The 21382-nt window shown below is 30.4% G+C and overlaps 1 protein-coding gene and 1 long non-coding RNA gene across 2 annotated transcripts; both read left to right on the top strand.

Annotated features, from left to right (window-relative positions):
- Positions 1-461: 461 nt before the first annotated feature.
- Positions 462-17403, top strand: LOC136273852 (uncharacterized). Its single transcript, XM_066079525.1, has 3 exons — positions 462-763; positions 1742-2047; positions 15757-17403. The coding sequence occupies exons 1-3, from the start codon at positions 490-492 to the stop codon at positions 16560-16562; spliced, it is 1386 nt and encodes a 461-aa protein (XP_065935597.1). The 5' UTR covers positions 462-489; the 3' UTR covers positions 16563-17403.
- LOC105339161 (uncharacterized) lies at positions 7891-10172 on the top strand. Its single transcript, XR_010712112.1, has 3 exons — positions 7891-8230; positions 9124-9179; positions 9767-10172. It is a non-coding gene; the product is annotated as an uncharacterized lncRNA (long non-coding RNA).
- Positions 17404-21382: the final 3979 nt, after the last annotated feature.

The following is a 21382-nucleotide window of genomic DNA, read 5'->3' on the forward strand; positions in this document are numbered from 1 at the left end:
TTTATCTTAAGGGTTCTCACACACAAAATTTTTGCAAACAAGCCCACTTTTCTAAATTACTTTAAGATATGGATTCCTAACATTTTTTAAAATTAAAAAAAGACATGAAAAAATTCAATTTTTCGTTGGGGGGGGGGTCACCTTTTTAAAATTGTACCGCTATTCAAGAAAATAAAAGTTCCTACGGTATTCGAAGTCAGGACCAGCGAGTCCGTAGGTCTAAGCTAAACCCGCTACGCCACAGAGATATCCATAAAAGATTGGCGATTTATACCGTTTTACAATGCGTTCAAATGTAACGTACTGTCATTAAAAGTAAAAGCTTAAGTCACGGGGTGTTGAGGATCCTTAAGATCTACGGTGTCAATTTTTCTGTAGTAACCATATAACCATTATGAAAGTTTAGATAAAAATCCTAATTTGAGGTAATCCTTTATATATAAACCTTTTATTTTAGGCAGGTGTTATAAGAAAATTCAGTTTCACACGATGTTTGGATATTCAAGGCATAGCAAATTTTGGAATAATGCTGAGACTACAAATGTACTAGTAGATACCGTATGTACTATAATTGGATGTGATCCAACGGATATTCATGGAACTTTATTTGATAAATCCAACAATTATCTGGATTTAGAAATTGATGACATACTTTTAAAAAAAATTCTATCAATGACACCAGAAGAAAAAAACAATCTATGGAAACAGGGTTTCGACTTTTTCATCGCTGACTTCATCACAGTCTATTTAAAACGACTGAAAGGTAAATTCTGTTATTTACTCTAATGAGTGGTATACATTTATATTTAGTTTTCAGATATTTTATTAATACGTCACCACAATATTGAGATACATTTAATATTTGATAAACACAGTCAACATCAAATCGTATTCCATTGGTGATTAGCAAATTAGTAAGCTTGTTAGGTAAAAAAAATTATCCACCAGAATTACTTTATCATTTTTTCATATAAATATATGATGAGTTTAGCTATATATTATGATTAGGTAATGACAGACTCTATTCTTTATAGCTTCTGTCTAGTTTGTTTTATTAAAAGAATATACAAAGCTCTCTTTCTCAAAGAGTTATTATTATTATAAAATTATTTTTGGAAGGATTAATAGTACAGTAATGATGACGTTCTAAATTATCTATCGAAATTAATTGTTTAAAATTCATTAACGTTCCGTTTACAAATTTGCTAGATTTGACCTACTTTTGATACTACAAAAATCCAACAGAAATAAACTTCTCACCATAAATTGTTTATGATTAGCAAAATTGTTGTCATTTTGGTAAAGGTGAAATTTTATGAAATCAAAATGACATTTTTAAAATATGCTATCTGGAATTGGTTTGGTGTATTTTCCAAATATTTCTTATTGAGTATCAGATAAAAAATAAAAGACGAAGTAGTATTTTAGTGACACAAAATGTACGAGATGATATCTTAAATCATCTAAAGAATCTAACGTTTGCTATTATATGCTTCAAAAGACGTAAATAAGATAAAAGAAAAATCAAAATAAATCAAATTTCCTCTTTTTCAATAAACATCTACCTGTATTTTTGTTGTTTCACGTCTACTTCGAAAAAAAGATATTAATATACAAATTCATACATTTGATAACATTGTTAAAAACAACTTTTAGATTAAGGTGATGAATTAAAAAAAAACATGCTTTTGAAAACTCAAACCCTAACTAAAGACAATCCTATTTCAATCCATTTTTTCAGGTTTAATTTCCATGTCCAATTATGAGAAAGTTCAGTTTCACAAGAAGCATAGTTTTTCAAAGAACCACAGATTAATGATAATAAGGAAGACTTTTGACACCGTTTGTTCCATAGTGAGATGTTTTCCAATGGACATTTGTGAAATGATTTGGGACGAATCCAACAATTCTCTGAATTTTGAAATCAATACAATATATTTGGAACAACTTCTTTTCATGTCACCAGAAGATAAACACAGACTAAGGGAACTAGATTTCGACTTTTTCATCGCTAATTCCACAACAGTTTTTTTAAAACGTCCTAAAGGTAAATTATCCTATGTTATCAAATAGTGATATACGTTTAAATTTATTTGGACCTACTGTTAATGCATCATCATAATATTGAGACATAGCTAATGAATGATAAACACAGTCAGCATCAAATCTTATAACCTTACCTATAACATAGATATTTTGCTATACACAGATTGCATTTTCATTTGCAGACTACTCTGCATTTTCAACAATGCTCAAAATTTGTGTCTCTTTTTCTTCTTCGTATATGGATACATTTTTATTTACTACTAAAGAGATAGATAAGATAACGACAGACCAATCCAAACATGAATATGTATCGGGTGTACTTCTCCACCAAGACCATTTCTTTATTTGGATAAATCTCTGTCTTTACACGCGTTCGTGAATAGAATATAAATTGGTTTGATTCTTTAATTGCAAATAGAATTTAATACTTGTTATGTAATATTAAAACACGCTTTTGTAAATCTTCCAAGAGTTATATTTTTGTCTTGTTTACTCGTGTGTGTTATACCTTTTAATGTCATAAATTTTAATTACAATTTAAGCAAAAGCGAGCTTTCATACAACTATGAATAAATGTTTTTCTGTTTTGTGGATTTTTTGTTGATTGTTTTTGTTTGGTTAAATTTTTGGCTGTTTTGTTTATTTTTTTTTTATCTCGATGACGATTTCATACATTTCTTGTTGACAAGGATGATGTTAGATTTTGCATTCAATTGTCCGTTTAAACATTTTTTTCACACTCTAATTGCTGAATGTGTCAATCAAACTATTGTATTTTGAATTCAGATTTAAAAAATGATTATAAAGTGTTTCGAAACGTTATAGTAAACTTTCGATCAGGAGGATGTGACATAATGGACCATAAATAACCGAACCATTAAATTTATACAGCTGTTTAAAGTTACTTAAATATGTTGCAACTTTAATTTAGTTACTTAAAGCATACATTATTTTACAGTTTCATGTCATCTATATAATAATCATTTTAGATTACAGCGTATATAATTTTATTATTTGCATTGCTATGGTATTAAATGAAATTAAAACAGACATTAGAATAATATGGGTCAAATGCTACCAGCAATGGAAATAAAACCCATTGTACAACAGAAGTTTATAATTCCTATTGAGAGTATGCAGCAATAACACACAAAATACTCTGTCCTTTTTGTAGTAAACGTAATCTTAAAAAAAAAGATTAGGTTCGAATGAATCGAAATAACTTTATCGAAGTTCAAAGAAATTTTGTCCACCTTTTTAATACCAAAAAATGAAAAGCTATTAACTTTCAATTCAGATAGCTTAAACATGTTATGATATGTTATTCTTTAACAAAAGAACAAAATCTTATTAATTGAAGAACATTTACCATTCATTAAAATGAAATGTTGGCTATAGGTCTAATAATTGATTGAATAGATTTATGCTATTACGTTAGTAATGGTAAAGTTAAATCTTAGTCGTCTTTTTCTAATTAAATCCTATGAGATTTAAATTTTCTTGGTAATTATGTGTATTACACGATAAAGGGGCCATCAATTATCATCTTGCAAAAATTACGGAATTTGTTGTAAAAACAGGCAAAGTTACATCAAAAACGTAATTGTTTGATATCCAATATAACTGCGTTGATTAATTAGTCAATAGTGCTACTACATTTTACTGACTTGTCAAAAACACAATTACCTATCTCAAAATTCCTTAAGCTTAATGCCTATTGACAAAGAAAGACATAGCTTAATGGCTCGGGGCAAACGTATCGGGATGAATACAAATGTATCAGCAATTGTTCCAAACAGGGACTCAGATCATAGTGATTGGGCCACAAGATTATAAACTTTTTTGGTGATGCCCGTACTAAAACTCGTATTCCTCACTCTACTGAGTACGACTCAAAAATCAAAGGCAAATACACTTTTGAAGTATGTTCTTCTATGGAACGCCATAGCTGTCTTGTGCTTGTTATATCATGAGGAAGTGGAGCTGAGTCATATTATTTAATGTTAAGACAGTGTTTTATTACATAAATATGGTGCTTTATTGTATAAAGATGTTTAATTATTATATGATGATAATGTTTTATTATATTAGGATAATGCTATTTAATATGATACTGCTTTTAGAGATCATGTTTTTTTTATGAATGAGCATTTTTATCTGATAGTCCCTTTTGAATGATGGTGGTTTTTTATGTGATGATGTTTGTTTATATGATGACATTCTAATGAGAAGGTGTGTTTTTTTAATGTAATAATACCTTTGTATATGAAGGTGCTACATGTATGAAGGTGCTTTTTTAATTCGAGAGTGCCGTTTTTATATAATAGTGTGTTTTTAAGTGATGGCTCTTGTTTATATGATGGTACTTTTTTAATATGATGCTGCTTTTTTACATGAATGTGCCCTTAATGTGATACTTTTTTTAGTTTACTTTAGTTTACATGAGTTAACACAGAAGACCTATTGCTATCCGTTTTCGTCCGTTAACAATTTTGAATTTTTAACTTCTTCTTACGCGGGTAGGTTAAGGCAACTCCAAGTTTAATGACTGTCAATATTATGATCAATTTCAAAACTGGGTTTTTTAAAGAAAACAGTGCGGAATATTAATACCAAATGAATGTGTTCACCAAGATATTATTTTTATACTTTGGAATTGACTCGATCTTTGAAGCTGCCGTGCCATGGTATCACGTGACAGTTAAAAATAGATCACTTGTTTACCTTAACAAAAAATCAAAAAGTGTAACACTACCCCGAAGTTCATTTGTATGTTTGCTACAATAATTTGATCGGCAATTAGTTCATGTTTATTAGTATTACTGCTAGAATCCTATTGTTAATTGCATGAAATAAATATTGTAAATATTTATCGGAAACCCTCTAAACTTCTATAATTTCATTGTAAATACTACGTATTTTTCATTTAAAACAATGAAGCACAGGATTCTAGCAGCACTTTTCGAGTAGTCTAGGTCATATACCGTTGATATTTACCAAAGTCATCTTTCATATTATCCGGGGTAGTGTTACACTTTTGCCTTTTTTGTACACACTGACAGAGGAAAGGCTGGTCAAGCCATATAAATGTCGATCTGCTTACCTTATAACACTCGCTGATTAAACAAAATATCCATGCCTGTATTATCCTGATTATATCCTAACTGACACTCATCTAAATCTTAGATATCTGTATTAAATAAGTATTATTTCGGCATTGTTTACACTGCATTCCGATGATTTGTCTCCCGACATGATCTTCTCTATTAGTCATGCTTGTGAAGTCATCAATGATAATTATACGTAATAGAGAGAAATCGAATATACATTCAGTTAGAAGAGTTTCTAGTGATATTTTATGCGTGTAGTTTTTATACTTTAAACCAGAGATAAAGTTAAAATCGACATGTGTCTGAGTAAAATATGACATCATGCTGCTCATTGTGACGTCATATCGATCAGAGGAATTTGATCGCTGAGAGTTGCCTTATCATACCCGCGTAAACACTACAATGCTGATTGTTACCATATATTATGTGAGGCATCTCTATGGAAAGAAGAATCTAAATTGTGTAATTCATGGCTTTATTATCTCCGAGGCACCGTTGGGGCCAAATATGCCCAAAAAACCAAATTTTCAAAAATCTTCTTCTCTACTGCCACACATGTGAGGAAACACCTTGTTGCATAGTTATGATGTCCATGAGACCCTCTACCAAAACTGTGAAATTCATGGTCTTTGGGTCAGGGGTGGGGTCAAGATGGTCATATACTTAAAATGTATTAAATCATAGAAAATCTTCTTCTCTACTCATATATATATATATCTTTGTTAAAAACTAAATGCATGATTATAATGTCCATAAGGCCCTCTACCTAAATTGTGAAATTCATGACCCCTGGGTTAGAGGTTCAGGCTCTAGGGTGGGGCCAATATGGCCATATAGTAAAAATATATTAAATTTTAGAAAATCCTCTTTACTAACACACATGTGGGCAAAAACCTGAATACATGGTTATGATGTCCTCTAACTCTTCTACCTAAACTGTGAAATTCATGGCCCCTGGGTCAAGGGTTCAGGACATGGGGGGGGGGGGCAAAATGGCAAAATAGTGTTAAGGCATTTAATGTTTAAAAATCTTCTTCTCTATTCTTACACATCTGTATGAAAAACTGACTTCATAATTATGTTTACCAGACAGTCCTCTTCTAAAATTTATATTTCATATCCCCTGTAGTATGGGTTTTGACTCTAGGACAGGGCCAAATGGATGTATAAATGTTAATGCATATAATATTTAAAAACTATCTTCATTACTCCTACAGACCTGAAAGGAAAACTGAATTCATGATTTTGTAAACCAGATCTTTAAGTTTTCGCCAGATTATAGGTATAGTTCTTTTTAAAAGATATCAGGCAGGGAGGTGTTCTTTCATTACAAAGTTTGTGTATGAGTTATATGCTACTCGAGTGACCGTTAAGGCCAGTTGGCCTCTTGTTTTTTATATGCAGGCACTTTTAAGCTCACCTGAGCTGAAAGCTCAAGTGAGCTTTTGTGATCGAAATTTGTCCGTTACCTGTCTTCGTCGGCGTCGGTGTCAGCGTCGTCGTTTGTTTTACTCATTTTAATCGTCTTCATCAGAACCACTAGGCCGATAATATTACATAAGTATTTATTGAAGAAATTTTCTTATCAAAAAGTATTAGTCAAGAAAAGCTAGAACTTGTGTGGAAGCATCCACAGGTAATGTTGATTTAAGTTTGATCAAACTACGATCCCTGGAGGTAAGATTGGATCATATTTTCATAGGAATATATTCAACATTTTTTTAAAAATCTTCCTTTTAGAATCATTCATTCAGAAAAGCTAGAACTTGTTTTGGGGTGCTATGTGGGATCACGTTTTACACAAGAATATAGAGAAAACGTCTTTTTTAAATCTTCGTTTCAAAAACCATTAAGCCAGAAATTCTGGAACTTGTGTAAAAGCATGCTCAGGTAATTGAGATTTAATATGGGATCAAGTTTTACATAGGAATATCTAGAAAAAACCTTTAAAAGGCTCCCTCTCAAACCACCCATTCGGTTAGAAAAGCTCAAATTAGTGTGGAAGCAACCTCAGTTTAAAATCAAAGGTATATGTGCGGTATTGAAATACATCATATCGAAAAATGACTCTCGGTAATTATTCTAAGGCGGTCATTATTCTACTTTACACCGGCGCTGGATTTGCTTTCGTGTCAACGTCATCTTGAGCGGGATTTAAAGAAGGCGTTTGGGGGAGGGTCCAAAAAAATCCATTTATAAAGTAAAATTACCAAAATTAACTTTGACCACAAACCCCCAAAGCACCCTTGCAAACACAATTAATTCTCAGATCCCACTTTTCATGATTAATCTGCGCATGTGCGAGGGAGATAAAATTTCCAAAATATGTATGTGCATAAAGAAAAAATGTTAAGATATGATTTTTCTTCTGTAAACATTTAAGAAAAGAATATTTAAAACCAGGTGTATCGGGGCGGATGATTAACATTAAGTTTAACGATTCATTGTTAAAACGTTTAACTTGAATATTAGTTATTGATTCCTAAATAGAAAAAAAGACTTTTGATCATGTCGCATTTATCTAATAAGTGTAGTTTTAGTGTATACATTTTTAGATAGCTCATTTTACCACTTCATAACATTTTTTGACCCCAAATCGAATTTCAATTTCCGTTGATGATTTTACTTTGAAAAATGTTTTTTTTTTCTCTAAGGAAAAACATTCCGCCAATTTATTTGAAGTTTGAGGAGAGATACACATTTTTTCTGCAACTATTTATTTTAACATCACGCAGGACAGATAAGGCAACATATCGTTTTGATATGCTAATGAAGGGATAATGAGTTATGACGTCATAATATACGCCCCGCCTCTGTATTACCATATATAAAACATATACCGAAAACAGCAGTTTAAGCATAAAATACGGCTTATTTAATACTTCATAAGCAAAATATAACTACGAATCACTCATGTGTGTTTTTATAAGTTTACAACAATCAGAATATACGAAGAATTTCCATAACGCATCTGTCGTATGGGTGTGAATCTGCGTCCCAAAAGCGCTCGTCAGACGATGTAAACACGGGTAGCTGATATTCCCGATGATGGCGATCTTTTGATGATTTATCAGGTATGTAGAATAGATATACAGTGTATTTGTAATATACCAGATAGCTCAATAACTATTTTATTGTGATTTAATACTGTTGATGCATTTCTGATCGACTTAATATGTTGTTTCGTTCAAAACATGAGGAGAGACTGCATTGTTTACATTTAGGCCTATACAATGTACATTGTACATGTAGCTTTATTGCCAGTCCGTTAAATTGTTGATCATTTTCACCAATCGACACGAATCAGTTCATAGTACTTGTACTGACAATATTGAGCTTTACACAGTTGTTTGTTTTTATTTCAATTTGTAAGTAAACAATACAAAGACTGTGTGAAAACAGCTGATTTGATTTTCTGAAAATCAGTACAGTGCAGGCTAAAAATTGCTGATTTCATTTCCTGGAAATTGATGAACAGCTGATCAATAACACCTTTCTACTGTGTTCAAAATTCTTCCATGACAGTTCATTTGTATTTTTTACACATTCATCCAGTTGATATATTAAGATGTTTATGCACATTAATTCTTAATTATTACTAGTTTGTTTTTAGAACTCAGTATATTACTACCATAACACTGTTTGAAATCTTGTCACCTGGGTTCATACTTATGATGCTGTACTATTGGTAATAAAAAGAACCCAAATGATAATAAACAAATGACTGCATGTCTCCATCTGATTTTCTCCGAATGAGGAATCCACATTCATGGTCATATATGGTATTGTTTGTGTAGAATGTGCATATGTAACTTTCAAATAAAATTTGAAGTGTTGGTCATTTTACCCATCCATGCATAATATATGTAGACTTTTCACAAAAATGTTCAAATTACTGTTGACATGTCCTTATATGCATGTAAATTAAATTGTATGACTTCTCATAATTATATTTTGTTATTTGCAGAGTAATTTGAAAAGCGTCACACTGATTTGAAAAAAAAAGGCTGGAAGAAAATAAAAGTAAATAACATACATGTATAAGTTCAATAATTTATCATTGAAATAATGACCAATCTGATTATTCTATGAGACAATTCAATTTAAAAAAGTATTTTCAAGTACGAATGGTTTCATTTAAAGTTTTAAAAATGATTGATATAAACCTATGTTATTTATAAATCTACAATTTTGAATATTGCTCATCAACAAATCAACAATACATGGTGTGTTTTAATTCACACTGACTGCACAAGCATTTCTGTATATGATATCAACCAATCAAATCTGATTCAGTTGTGAGAGAGAGAGAGAGGAAGAGAGAGAGAGAGGTGCATTGTTAAGGTCAGGCCGGGTAAAATAAAGGGGTGCAATTAAACTAATATCATGTATATATCAGGGGTGAGGATGCGAATAATTTCAAATCGATCAAACTGAAAAGCTGTATTTGAATTTGTGCAAAATTAAATGCACATCTAAACATAATGAAATGTTTATTAAGATAAATAAATTCCATTGACTATCAAATTGTAGAAAATCCTCCATTTCAGTCTTTCAGCCATTTTGATAACAAGTTAAACTTACTGAAATATATATAATTTTCATTTTAGCTGGTACCTGCTTTGTCTTGAGATTTACATAAATGATGTTCTTATTGGTGATCATTTACCCGCACCCTTATCCTGGTGTTATATACAGGATGAAATAATGGAAAGAAAAACCTGAACTTTAGGAACAGGAAGACTGTGTTTTTGAAGAGAGAAGAGGACCAGAACTAAGAAGTCATACAATAAACACACTGACATCATAAAAAGAAATTGCAATTTTGAGTTTGCATGCATATGTCAGGTTAAAATGTTGTCACAGAATTTTTTTTCAGAAGGTCCCTTTATCTTCTTGAATTAATAAAACAAATGAACCAAATATAATTGTTTCTATATATATAATTTTGTTTGAGAAGTGGAAAGGGGATGGTATGTAAATGGGCGGGAGAGAGAGTCTCTCACATAGGATAATTCAGACTTATTTAAATTCAATATATTAATGTGAACCAAAAATGGCTTTTGATCGCCTTGTTGCAGGATTTACACACTCTATTTCCTTTCTCGGTAATGAGAAATGAGCGTTTAGAATTTATTTTGTGAATGAATAGATATGCTAACCCTCCCCCTCTTCTTAATCTTAATCATTCTGCATGTGTTGAATATAAATGAAAGTCAATTTTAATGAGTGTTTAAATTACAAGTGTAACGTGTAATACAAAGGTGAATACTGTTGATTGCTTATGGGGGATGGGAAAAAGGCCTCTTACATGGGCAGATCTACATGTATAGTCCCCGTGGCATATTCTAATTTAATTCACAATTTACATAGTAAAACACCATGGTACCTGGCCCCTGGCAAACAGAATAAAGTTACCCCTTTGAACCCCCTCCCCAGAATAATATTAACAGACCCAAGCAGTGATATAGAATATGCAGTCATTGGGCAAAGGCTGCACTAAATAATGAAAAATACTCCATATCTTATTTTTTAATATATATTATGAGAACAATTTAGTTAGTATATTAATATCAGGGGCTTCATTTGTCTCTGTTGACATCTAATCCCTCAAATAATTGTGTACAATTAGTCCTTATATATTTTTCTCCCATTACTAAAAAATATTAAGAAACCAATAACTCTGCGAATGCGGTTAACCAAGAGAACTGATACACAACGGTTTTTTGTTTACATCCATGATACAACAGAGGAAATGCGGACGATTCATCGTAACCATCTTGTCTCTTTTAAAATAAATAAAACAGAAGCACTATGTTTAAATAACCATTTACATAATGTACTGTTGAAACATATCTTAAAATTAATTCGGATTATGTGATAAAATGACATCGCGCCTATATCAAAAGAGTTATCGCTCAAAGGGTTACCTCCCCTTTTGGGATCACTTGTGCGTTTGAAATGTGTATTGATTTGAGAGGACTTCTAAATTGAGAAATTAAATGCAAAAGTTCAAGTGCAAGACGGCTATAGATATTATTAAACTTGGTATGATTTTCTTCCCTTTTACGAGTTCTTTATAAAAATTGATGCTCATTTGTTGAGAGATGAAGGTTTACTTTTTAATTTTAATGAAAATATACAAAAATGCACTATTTTAGGAACAAGTAGCCAGTTTTTAAAGAAATATACATAACTAGTAAACTTTACAACTGAATGAGCATTGATTTCTATGATGTATGGATAATTTTGAATATGTTGCCATATTACTTACTCTTAAATTTCTTTGCCTTGCCCTTGAACTTTTTGTCTCATTTTAGCATTGACGATTTTTGTCTAAAAGACGCCCACGTGACCCTAAAATGTCACGTGACCGACAAATTTAGACATGGTCAAGTAAAGGAAACCCATATCTTTACAATAACACCCAAAATAGTTTAGAACTATTCATAATGCAGAAATGAATAGACAAAAGCAAAACGACCTCCTTTTACTGCTGTTTAAAAGCAAAATGTTGCCTTAACTGTCCTGCGCAGGATCAGATCAGATAAACGTTTCATCTTGAACTCTATATGGACGATTCTCTAAGAACGTGTGTTATTGAATCTGAGTAGTAAGATTGAGACAATCACTCCTCTAAAATATGGTTGTCATTATCAAACACATTTTTTACGCATAACCTGTTATTAAAATCTTTCATTTAGCCTTTTTTTTTAATAGTGACGTTTTATACGTAGAAAATCCAACGGCCATGATTACATAGCATACATATAATGACCGACAATTTTAATCTGAAATATGTAAAAGTAATGTACTAGATTATATTATGTATTTTATTGCTAAAAGAATGTAATTTACAAATCATAAAAATCTTAAAGATTTAAAGGGCTTCTGTATTTGTACTGCTCGATAGTGTCTTTCTACTTAAGATTATAGACTAACAAATAATTACATATGTGGAGTATCTTGCTCCTCATTGAACGTTTTTACTACTAATCCGTCCTTGATTTTGTTTTAAGAATTACTTGTATATTTTTCATGATGCCTTTGGTGTCAACAACAATTATCTCCTCATAGTATGTTGGGTTTTCTTCAGCCTCCATAGGCAGTTTCGCCACATATGATTCTCATATGAATTACCTTTCATATGAGAATCATATGATAATCATGTTTGTATCTTATGCATATCGAATCATAGAGTATCATATGTGTCAGATGAGTATCATATGTGGCAGATCATATGAGAATCATATGAACACTCATATGTGGATCATATGAAGCAATATACATGATTCACGTATGAAAATTCTTTCATATAAGGTTCATATGTATAACACAAGTGTAATCATATGAGAATCATATAAAATAATTCCGTTTCATTTATTTCATAATATGTTTTAGCGTTTTGAAAAAAAAAATATTCAATATGCATATTTTAATCATTCAAACAATATGATTTAATGTTTACAACCATGTAACGTTGTATAAGCCGTATTAATGTTCTAATGTACAATAATGACACAGCTACATGTAATGCACTTACATGTACATGCGTGTTGCCAAACATGCGTGTTAAAAGAATTAATCTTAAAATATACATGTATGTTTACGTGTGCACATTTATCCTTTTTGAAACAAAAATGTAACCATCGGAAAAATAATAAGTAACCATGGGAAAAAAATAATTCATAAAAAAATAGAATATCATTCTGGGAATTGAACCGGAATCGGTTTGAGTTTTGTTTTGTCACATACGTCACATTTTTACGTCACCATAAGCAGAAGATGGGATGAGAACGATTTTTTAAGTAGGTAAGATTGCCATTATCCTATCCTAAATAATTAAATTAAAGTTTATTTTGCACGACTAATTTCTTCAATCTGATCATCATAAATTTCCTATTCACCTACTGTACCGATAATTATATATGTATGTCAGAATACCGGTACATACGTAATGACACGTTTGGCCATAAGCGTAATATTGTATCACAAACAAGTGTAAGGTGGTTTATCTGATGTGCAATTCATATCTTTGATAGATGAATGTTACAGTTTTTTCTGTTAAACTTCGTTTAAAAAACAAATACCAAAAGTAAAAATTGAGAAAAAACGATCAACTACCTAAGGGAAAATTCGGGTTAAATGACGCGGAGCTATATATGTACATGTAATACCATAGCATTCTACATGAATGACAATTTTTATTGATGTTGTCACTTCAATTGCTTGAAACCCTCTTTGAAATACTGTAATTGATGCATGTTAAATAACAAAATGTTAATCCGAATTTTACCGTTAATCTACAGACAATTACAGAATTGTATGTTCTTAACACTTCATTTTTGTTTTAAAGAAAACAAAGAAGAGAAAATCAGCAGTAACAAAGTTAAATTAAAAACGCACGCAGCACAACAGTAATTGTAATGAACAGAAAAAAAGCAAACCTCGCAGGATTAAATGATCATGTGTAAGATGAAATGATTAATCAAATGAAATCATCCAAACTCATGCAGTTTGTACCGTCAGGTAAATATTCTGCTATGTAAATATGATATCTTCCGCAAGTAAATTTACTGATTGATTTTTTCCTTTATGAATTTATATATATATATATATATATATATATATATATATATATATATATATATATATATATATATATATATATATATATATATATATATATATATCTATCTTATTTATAACTTGCATTTCTGACCAATGCAAAATGCAAAACATTCAAATTGTCAGTAAAAATATTAATTATTATATATAAAATTGACCATGAATTTTCAAATTTTTGTTATGCAAATGGCCACTCAGTGATTCTATTAGATATACTTATTGTTTGGCTTATGGAAAAGTTCATTTTTTAGAGTTTTTGATTGCTGAATGCTCACCAGAAAGAAAGCAGGTTTCAAACGAGTAAAACTGCACATAAAGATATGTACAAAAATTCTGGGTATCTAAGGATTTCAAAGGTAGCATATTTGTCAACTTTATGATAACAGTAAATTGCATTACAAGTTCATAACATTTCATTCATATTAATTCAAAGCACCACTTGTATTTCGAAGAACCAGTAACATTGTATTATTTTTAATGTGAATACTTTGAGATGTTTCGAAAATATTAAGTGTTGATGTTTTAAATTTAATTTTAACTAAAGAATATGTATGTACCACTATGTAGAGTAATTGGTCGATTATTTATTTTAGTAAATTGTAAAAAAAAAAAGGATCATGTGCACTACAATCTTAAGCCTAAAAGTGACGTATTCTGGGGAATTCATTGGACCAGGTTTCTGCTTAAGGTAAGTATTATATGGCTGCGATCAACAATTTATTTTTTCATTCAGTTCCAAATAAATTCAAGAGTTATAAAGGTCAATAAAAATAAACTAATGAAGTCTACATAAAGATGTATGGATGGATGTATACATTATAAATTATACTTAGTCTTTAATTTAAAAAAAAATTATTTTCGTCATTTTTAAGGGACCATATAAAGTTTAGTCTGAAACCAAGGAGATGCTGAATAATTACAAAAAGATATGTATTCTAAGAAGATTCTGGCTAGTATTCCATTTCATGACCATGGACAGCAAGCGGATAAACTAGAAAACAGGACTAAAAACATGGAATTCTCCAGTTCAGCTCAGAGATTTCTAAACAAGCGCTGAACATTGCTTTTACTCAATTTTCAGTTTTGTAATATAAACTTTAATGATTTTTGGTATATTTACTCATGTTATGATTTTCATTGGTATTCATTACAGTACTTATACATTTATGAAATCAAATGTCCGATAATTTGTATTTTGAAGAAGAAGATTTGTATCGACAAATGCTAATAACTTGTTTTTCTATATTCTTTGAATAACTTAATTATGTGCACTATGTAAAAAAATTTATTTCTTTGTATGCAAAACAAGACATTTTAGGAATAGATATGTAGAATAATATGCTTGTGTCTACAAACGTTCGAAAATTATTGATAAATTTTATCTAAAGCAAAAATACCTTATTTTTTTGTGTGCACAAGTGTATATATTCCTTGTAATAAATATGAAAAAAAAACCCACATATGTATGTTTCAAGTGATTTACATATGATGCCCTTTCATATGATTCTCATATGAAAATAAATTTTAACTGAAAATCATATGTGAATCATATGTTGATCATATGATTTGTCACATATGATTCACATATGATGCCCTTTTTATGATCTCATATGAAACAAATCATATGATCCCCATATCATTCACATATGTGAATCATATGTGGCGAAGTTGCCTATAAGCTAGTTCAATTTCTCGGGAGGTTGGGGGGGGGGGGGTAATTTGCAAATTAAAGTCAATCAAATTAATTCTTGAATAAAATGACACAATTTACTTATTTATATTTTGTTCATTTTCACTTAATCAATTTAACCTGTCTCTTTTCTGCTATTTCAAATTGTGAGTTTCAGCAAATTCATAGAATTAATTAATCTTTCAGTTCCAAAGAGGTTTAAATTAATAGAGGTACATGTACATCATGAATTTAAAACAATCCAGACAAAAAAGAAATGCATCTCTATCTCTTTTTTTGCAGGTGTTGAATCTTCTCAGGCTCATTTAAACACTGCAATCTATACGAAACGTATCACTGTGTCTACACAAGGTGTCCAACACATTTCATGTTTAACGTCAAATAAAATTTGGGTCAGTGATTTGAAACAGATTGGAGAAATTGATGAAGATGGAGAGCATATAATGAAACTTGACGTAGATTTTGGAGGTTTTGGAAGACACACAGTAACACGTGAAGAAAACTTGATATTCTTGATGAATGGCAGTGTGTATATTTTAACATCAAATGGTGACATTCGTAACCTCAATATAAGTGCGTCTGAAAGTTCCTGTATCCACGCCTCTAGATTAAACGGTGACATTTTTGTAGGGGCGCCAAATGGAGTGAACAGATACAGCGTGTCAAGCAAGAATTTGTTTCAAATTCAAGTTGAAAACAAAATAGTGGATCTTTATAGAAGACCAATTTATATCACGGAAAACAAGAACGGGGACATCATTGTATCTGATAAACATAGAAAAGCAATAGTCGTGGTCGATAAACAAGGTCGACATCGGTTTAATTACAAAGGTAACAATTCATCAGAGGTTTTTTATCCTCGTGGTATATGTACAGACGTGGTTGGTAACATCCTGGTTTGTAATCATTCTTATCATGATCCTTCTGTATATCTCCTCGATGAGAATGGACAATATTTGAGAACTCTTTTGACAAAACACCGGTCAGTTGAAGATCTTCCTCAAGACGTGTGTGTAGACGATAAATACAACTTGTATGTAGCATGTAGAGATAAAAATATAATACATGTCTACACCTATCTTAAATAGCATACTAATGAAAGCTCTAAATTCACTCTTTTGACCGTATTAATTTATCAACGCTTTGCATGTGATTTAGAAATGATTTTTATATCGATTTTTCTTTTTATATTTTGTTAATCACATAAATTTTATGAACTTTGTGTATCGCCCAAATGTAAACGGTATTACCTGTATGTAATGTCAAAGGGCATATTCAACGATAAATGGATATTTTAACGGAAAAACAGGGCTGCGTTTTACCGAAGAACTTACGACTTACGACCAAATTAATGAATGCTAATTAATCATTAACTAATCAATGATTTATTCTTATGGCTGAAAATACAATTATGGGAATTGAAATATTTGTAAACAAATGGTTTTATGTCAGATTTGATCTTTAAAATCATTTTACGAGGCTGTAAATATTGACGACTTTGTCGTAAGTTCTTTTGTAAATAGATGGGATGTGTTAAGTAATAATTGTTACCTAATGTCGACGAAAATAAAAGCATGTCATATCAATACATGCTTGTCGATTTGTTGCATCGTTTGCGTTGTTACATGTATGTACATGTATATTTACACACAGTACAACAAAAGGAGAACGATGTTTTGCATTTTTGTTTTTTTAAGGCATCTTAAATGTATAATGCACTTTGCATGAAACAAAAAATCTCAGATGTTTTGACTATTTTTGTAGCCTATATTGACAAGCAGTAAAAACATATAAGTTTTATCCCATTTGTATTTTTCATATTATAAACCAATTGTTGGCTAATTTCAGCTAAAGATACTGTAACAAACATGTTTGTCTATCTTTGCATTGTTTTTTGTTTTTGCTTTTGTTTTTTTTTAATAAATGTTATTCTTCTTTACATTTACATTGAATGAAATCTCAATAAATTATGAACAAAGCTTCTTTGCGTTAATGGTGTTTAAGTTTTGTCTGTTACAGGACAGTTTTCCACATATGAATACTTAGAAAAATATGAAGACGGGTTTAAATTTTGAAAAAAACAACAACAAATTCTTCAAGACCTGTATAACAATTGAAATTTAATTTAGATTTTTATCAATTCAAATTATACCATCGGTGGTTTAAAGGGGGCACAATTGATGTAACATCTCATATATTAAGATATATTTTATAAAAATATATTTGATGTCGAACAGATCTTAAAAAACAATTCGGCATAATTTGTGTTTAAAAAATATAAAGGCAAAGATTGACTTTCGAAATTAATGTAAAAACTTGTCAGTTTGAAGACTAGTGAAGTCAACATATCTAAATATCAATAAGTATTACAACAGACATTAGACAAGAAAAAGCATTGCAAGGCTGTTTGGGTATACTTAAACAATAAGATGCTTTCTTTTATTTATGCATTTATTCAATATTTTTTAGTAAAGAAAACACACAACAATATCTATGAATCAGAATCTTAATTTTTCTCTACTTTCTTTAAATGTCAATGGTCTAGGAGCTACCTTAAAAAGAAACTGTGTCTTTAATTGGTTAAAGTTAAACTACAAACATCATTTTGTTTTTTTACAAGAAACCCATACCACACCAAGTGTTGTCCCCTCGTGGGAAAAAGAGTGGGGTTCCAGAATATTGTTCTCACATGGTTTATCAAATAAATGTGGTGTAGCAATCTTAACACCTCAAAATTTAGATTTTAAAGTTACGGATACATTCACTGATGAGGAAGGACGATTTTTAAAATTAACTATAAACATCAATGAGACCCTCTTTTATTTTATCAATATATATGCACCAACTAAAGATCATAAAACTAAACAAAATCAGTTTCTTGATTTCATGTTGAATCATTTGTCTGAAATTTGTGATGAAAATATTTTAATAGGAGGAGACTTTAATATCACTTTAAACCCAGAATTTGACAAAAAAGGAGGTACCAGTGAACCACATTCTACTTATAGAGAAAATCTAAAAGGTTTTATGGACACGCACGATTTAGTAGATATCTGGAGAAGCCAGCATCATGATGCTAAGTTATTTACCTATTTTCAAAAGAAACCGATCATTTTATCAAGAATAGATTTTTGGCTAGTTCCATCTTTCTTATCCCCTTTTATAAAAGCAGACATTAAACACTCAATTAGATCAGATCATAGTCTTATCTTATTGCAAATTAATAGTGCTTCAAATTCTAAGAGATGGCCAGGCTTTTGGAAATTTAATGCCTCCTTACTGGAAGATAATGTTTTTGTAAATCACATGCATGAAAATATAAATACTCTAAAGCAAAAATATAAAGACATGGAAGATAAACATCTTAAATGGGATTCTATAAAATGTGAACTCCGAGGAATTATAATTAAATACTCAAAAATAAAAGCTGGGAAAGAAAGAGAAAGGGAAAAAGAACTAAATAAAAAACTTGAATCACAAACGCAGTTGATTGTTTTACAACCCTCACCTAAAAATCTCAATCAGTACCAAGAATGGAAAAACGAATTAGAAGAGATATATAACAGTAAAACTAAAGGTATCATGTTAAGATCTCATGCAAAATGGTGCGAAGAAGGAGAAAAATCAACAAAATATTTTCTATCCCTTGAGAAAAGAAATTATAAAAATAAGCGTATAGATAAACTTGTAGTAAACAATACAATTCTGACAGATATAAAAGTTATACTAGAAGAAGAAAAAACTTATTATCAGAATTTATATAAATCATCTGAAATAAATGTAACTAAAAATGAATTAAACTTTTTCAATAATTTAAATATTCCTAGAATATCTGAACAAGAGACAAAGAAATGTGAAGGTGAAATTAAGGAATCAGAATGTCTTAAAATTCTATCCGACTTCAAACTTAATAAAACCCCAGGAACCAATGGCTTTCAGGTAGAGTTTTATAAATATTTTTGGAGTGATATCAAAGACTTAGTTCTTGAAAGTATAAATTTCTCCATTAAAAAAAAGTGTATGTCATATGATCAAAGAAAGGGTGTCATCACTCTAGTACCCAAAAAGGATAAAGACAGAACTAATTTAAAAAACTGGAGGCCTATATTCCTTCTAAATTTTGACTATAAATTAGTGGCAAAGGTGTTAGCTAACAGAATCATTGACAGTTTACCAAAATTAATTGATCCTGATCAAACAGGTTATATAAAAGAAAGGTTTATTGGTGAAAATATCAGAACTATTTCAGACTTTATTGCATATACAAATTTGAAAAATATCTTAGGCTTGATTTTACTAGTAGACTTTGAAAAAGCTTTTGATACAGTTGAGTGGTATTACTTAGAAAAAGTTCTTAGTATATTTGGGTTTGGAAATAGTTTAAAGTCATGGGTCAAAATTTTATATACTGATATTTCTAGCTGTATAATTAATGATGGATACACCTCAAATTTTTTCAAGAATGTGGGCGCTTAAGATGTAGATTCGGCAGGAATCTGGGCGCACAAGGAGAGTGAAAATTTCATCAATTAAGTTTGAATATTTTTCGAATTATAACCGTTATTTGGTTTCTGTTGGATGTGGAATGAGTGGAAAAATATTTGAAATGCAAAAGGTTTTATTATAATATGGGTCTAAATATAGCAACACGATGCAATTCATGCAAAATCCTACTTTTTTACAACTGTTTTTAAATGATTTTGTTTTCTCTGGGTCTTCTCTCCACAAATTTGAAACGTGTAATGGTAACATATTTCAACATTAAAAATGTCGCTTTTTAAAAAAAGATGGAGAGATGACCCAGAGATGACTAATTATGTACTTTTTCAAATTATTTTTTGAAGGATAAAAAACAAAGTCCATTGATATGACAATTTAGTTTCAAACAGTACTTTATAGAACATATATTGACAAGTCTCCGTGGCGCAGTGGTTTCGTCCTGGATTTAGTGAATACATACATTCAGTGTTTTAGGTTCAAATCCAACTGGTCGTCTTTTTAAAAAAAATTAAACTTTTTTGTTTTAAATGTTTGTTATTATAACATGATGTTGAATTATAATATACCGGAATATTTTAATTTGTTTTTATTGATTTCTAGATCTGCTGTATGAACACTATAAAAATTTTTTTTTTTTATTACTAGTTTTTAGGATATACCGGGTACACAATATAACTTCATTAAAATATGTTTACATTAACATTTCCAACTAGTTATCGCTTTACCTCTCATTGCCATTTTTTGAAAGCTTTGTGAGTTTTTTAATAACCGGAATAGCCATGTACTTCGACTCTCAACATAATATATTTTTGTTGAAACCTGTACATAGCCTTTCGAGGTTATAGACATTTAAATCCCAATTGATTCGTGTCGAGGATTCCTGCAAACTTACAATCTTGTGCGCTCACTTTCTTTAAGAAGAGGAGTAAGACAAGGCTGCCCTCTATCACCATACTTATTCGTATTATGTGTAGAAATTTTAGCAATAGCAATAAGACAAAATAAAAACATAAGAGGTATCAAAATAGGTGAAACTGAATTTAAAATCAGTCAACTTGCTGATGATACAACTTGTTTTCTTAGTGATGAAGAGTCAGGTTATGAAGTTCTCAACATTATGCAAAGGTTTTATAAATTATCTGGACTAAAAATAAATTTGAATAAAACAGAAGCAATCTGGATAGGATCAAAAAGAAATTATAAACCAGGCACTCTGCCAGTAAAATGGTCCAGAGGGGAATTTTTCTCCTTAGGTGTTTGGTTCAATAGTGAAAATGAAAATAACGCTGTCGACAAAAATTTAAAAACCAAATTAGAGGATTTAAAAGTAACCCTTAATCTCTGGAAAATGCGTAATCTATCACTTTTAGGGAAAATTTTAATTGTGAAAACATTAGCATTGTCAAAA

The sequence above is a fragment of the Magallana gigas genome, chromosome 1, assembly GCF_963853765.1.
Source record: "Magallana gigas chromosome 1, xbMagGiga1.1, whole genome shotgun sequence".
Classification (NCBI taxonomy): Eukaryota; Metazoa; Mollusca; class Bivalvia; order Ostreida; family Ostreidae; genus Magallana; species Magallana gigas.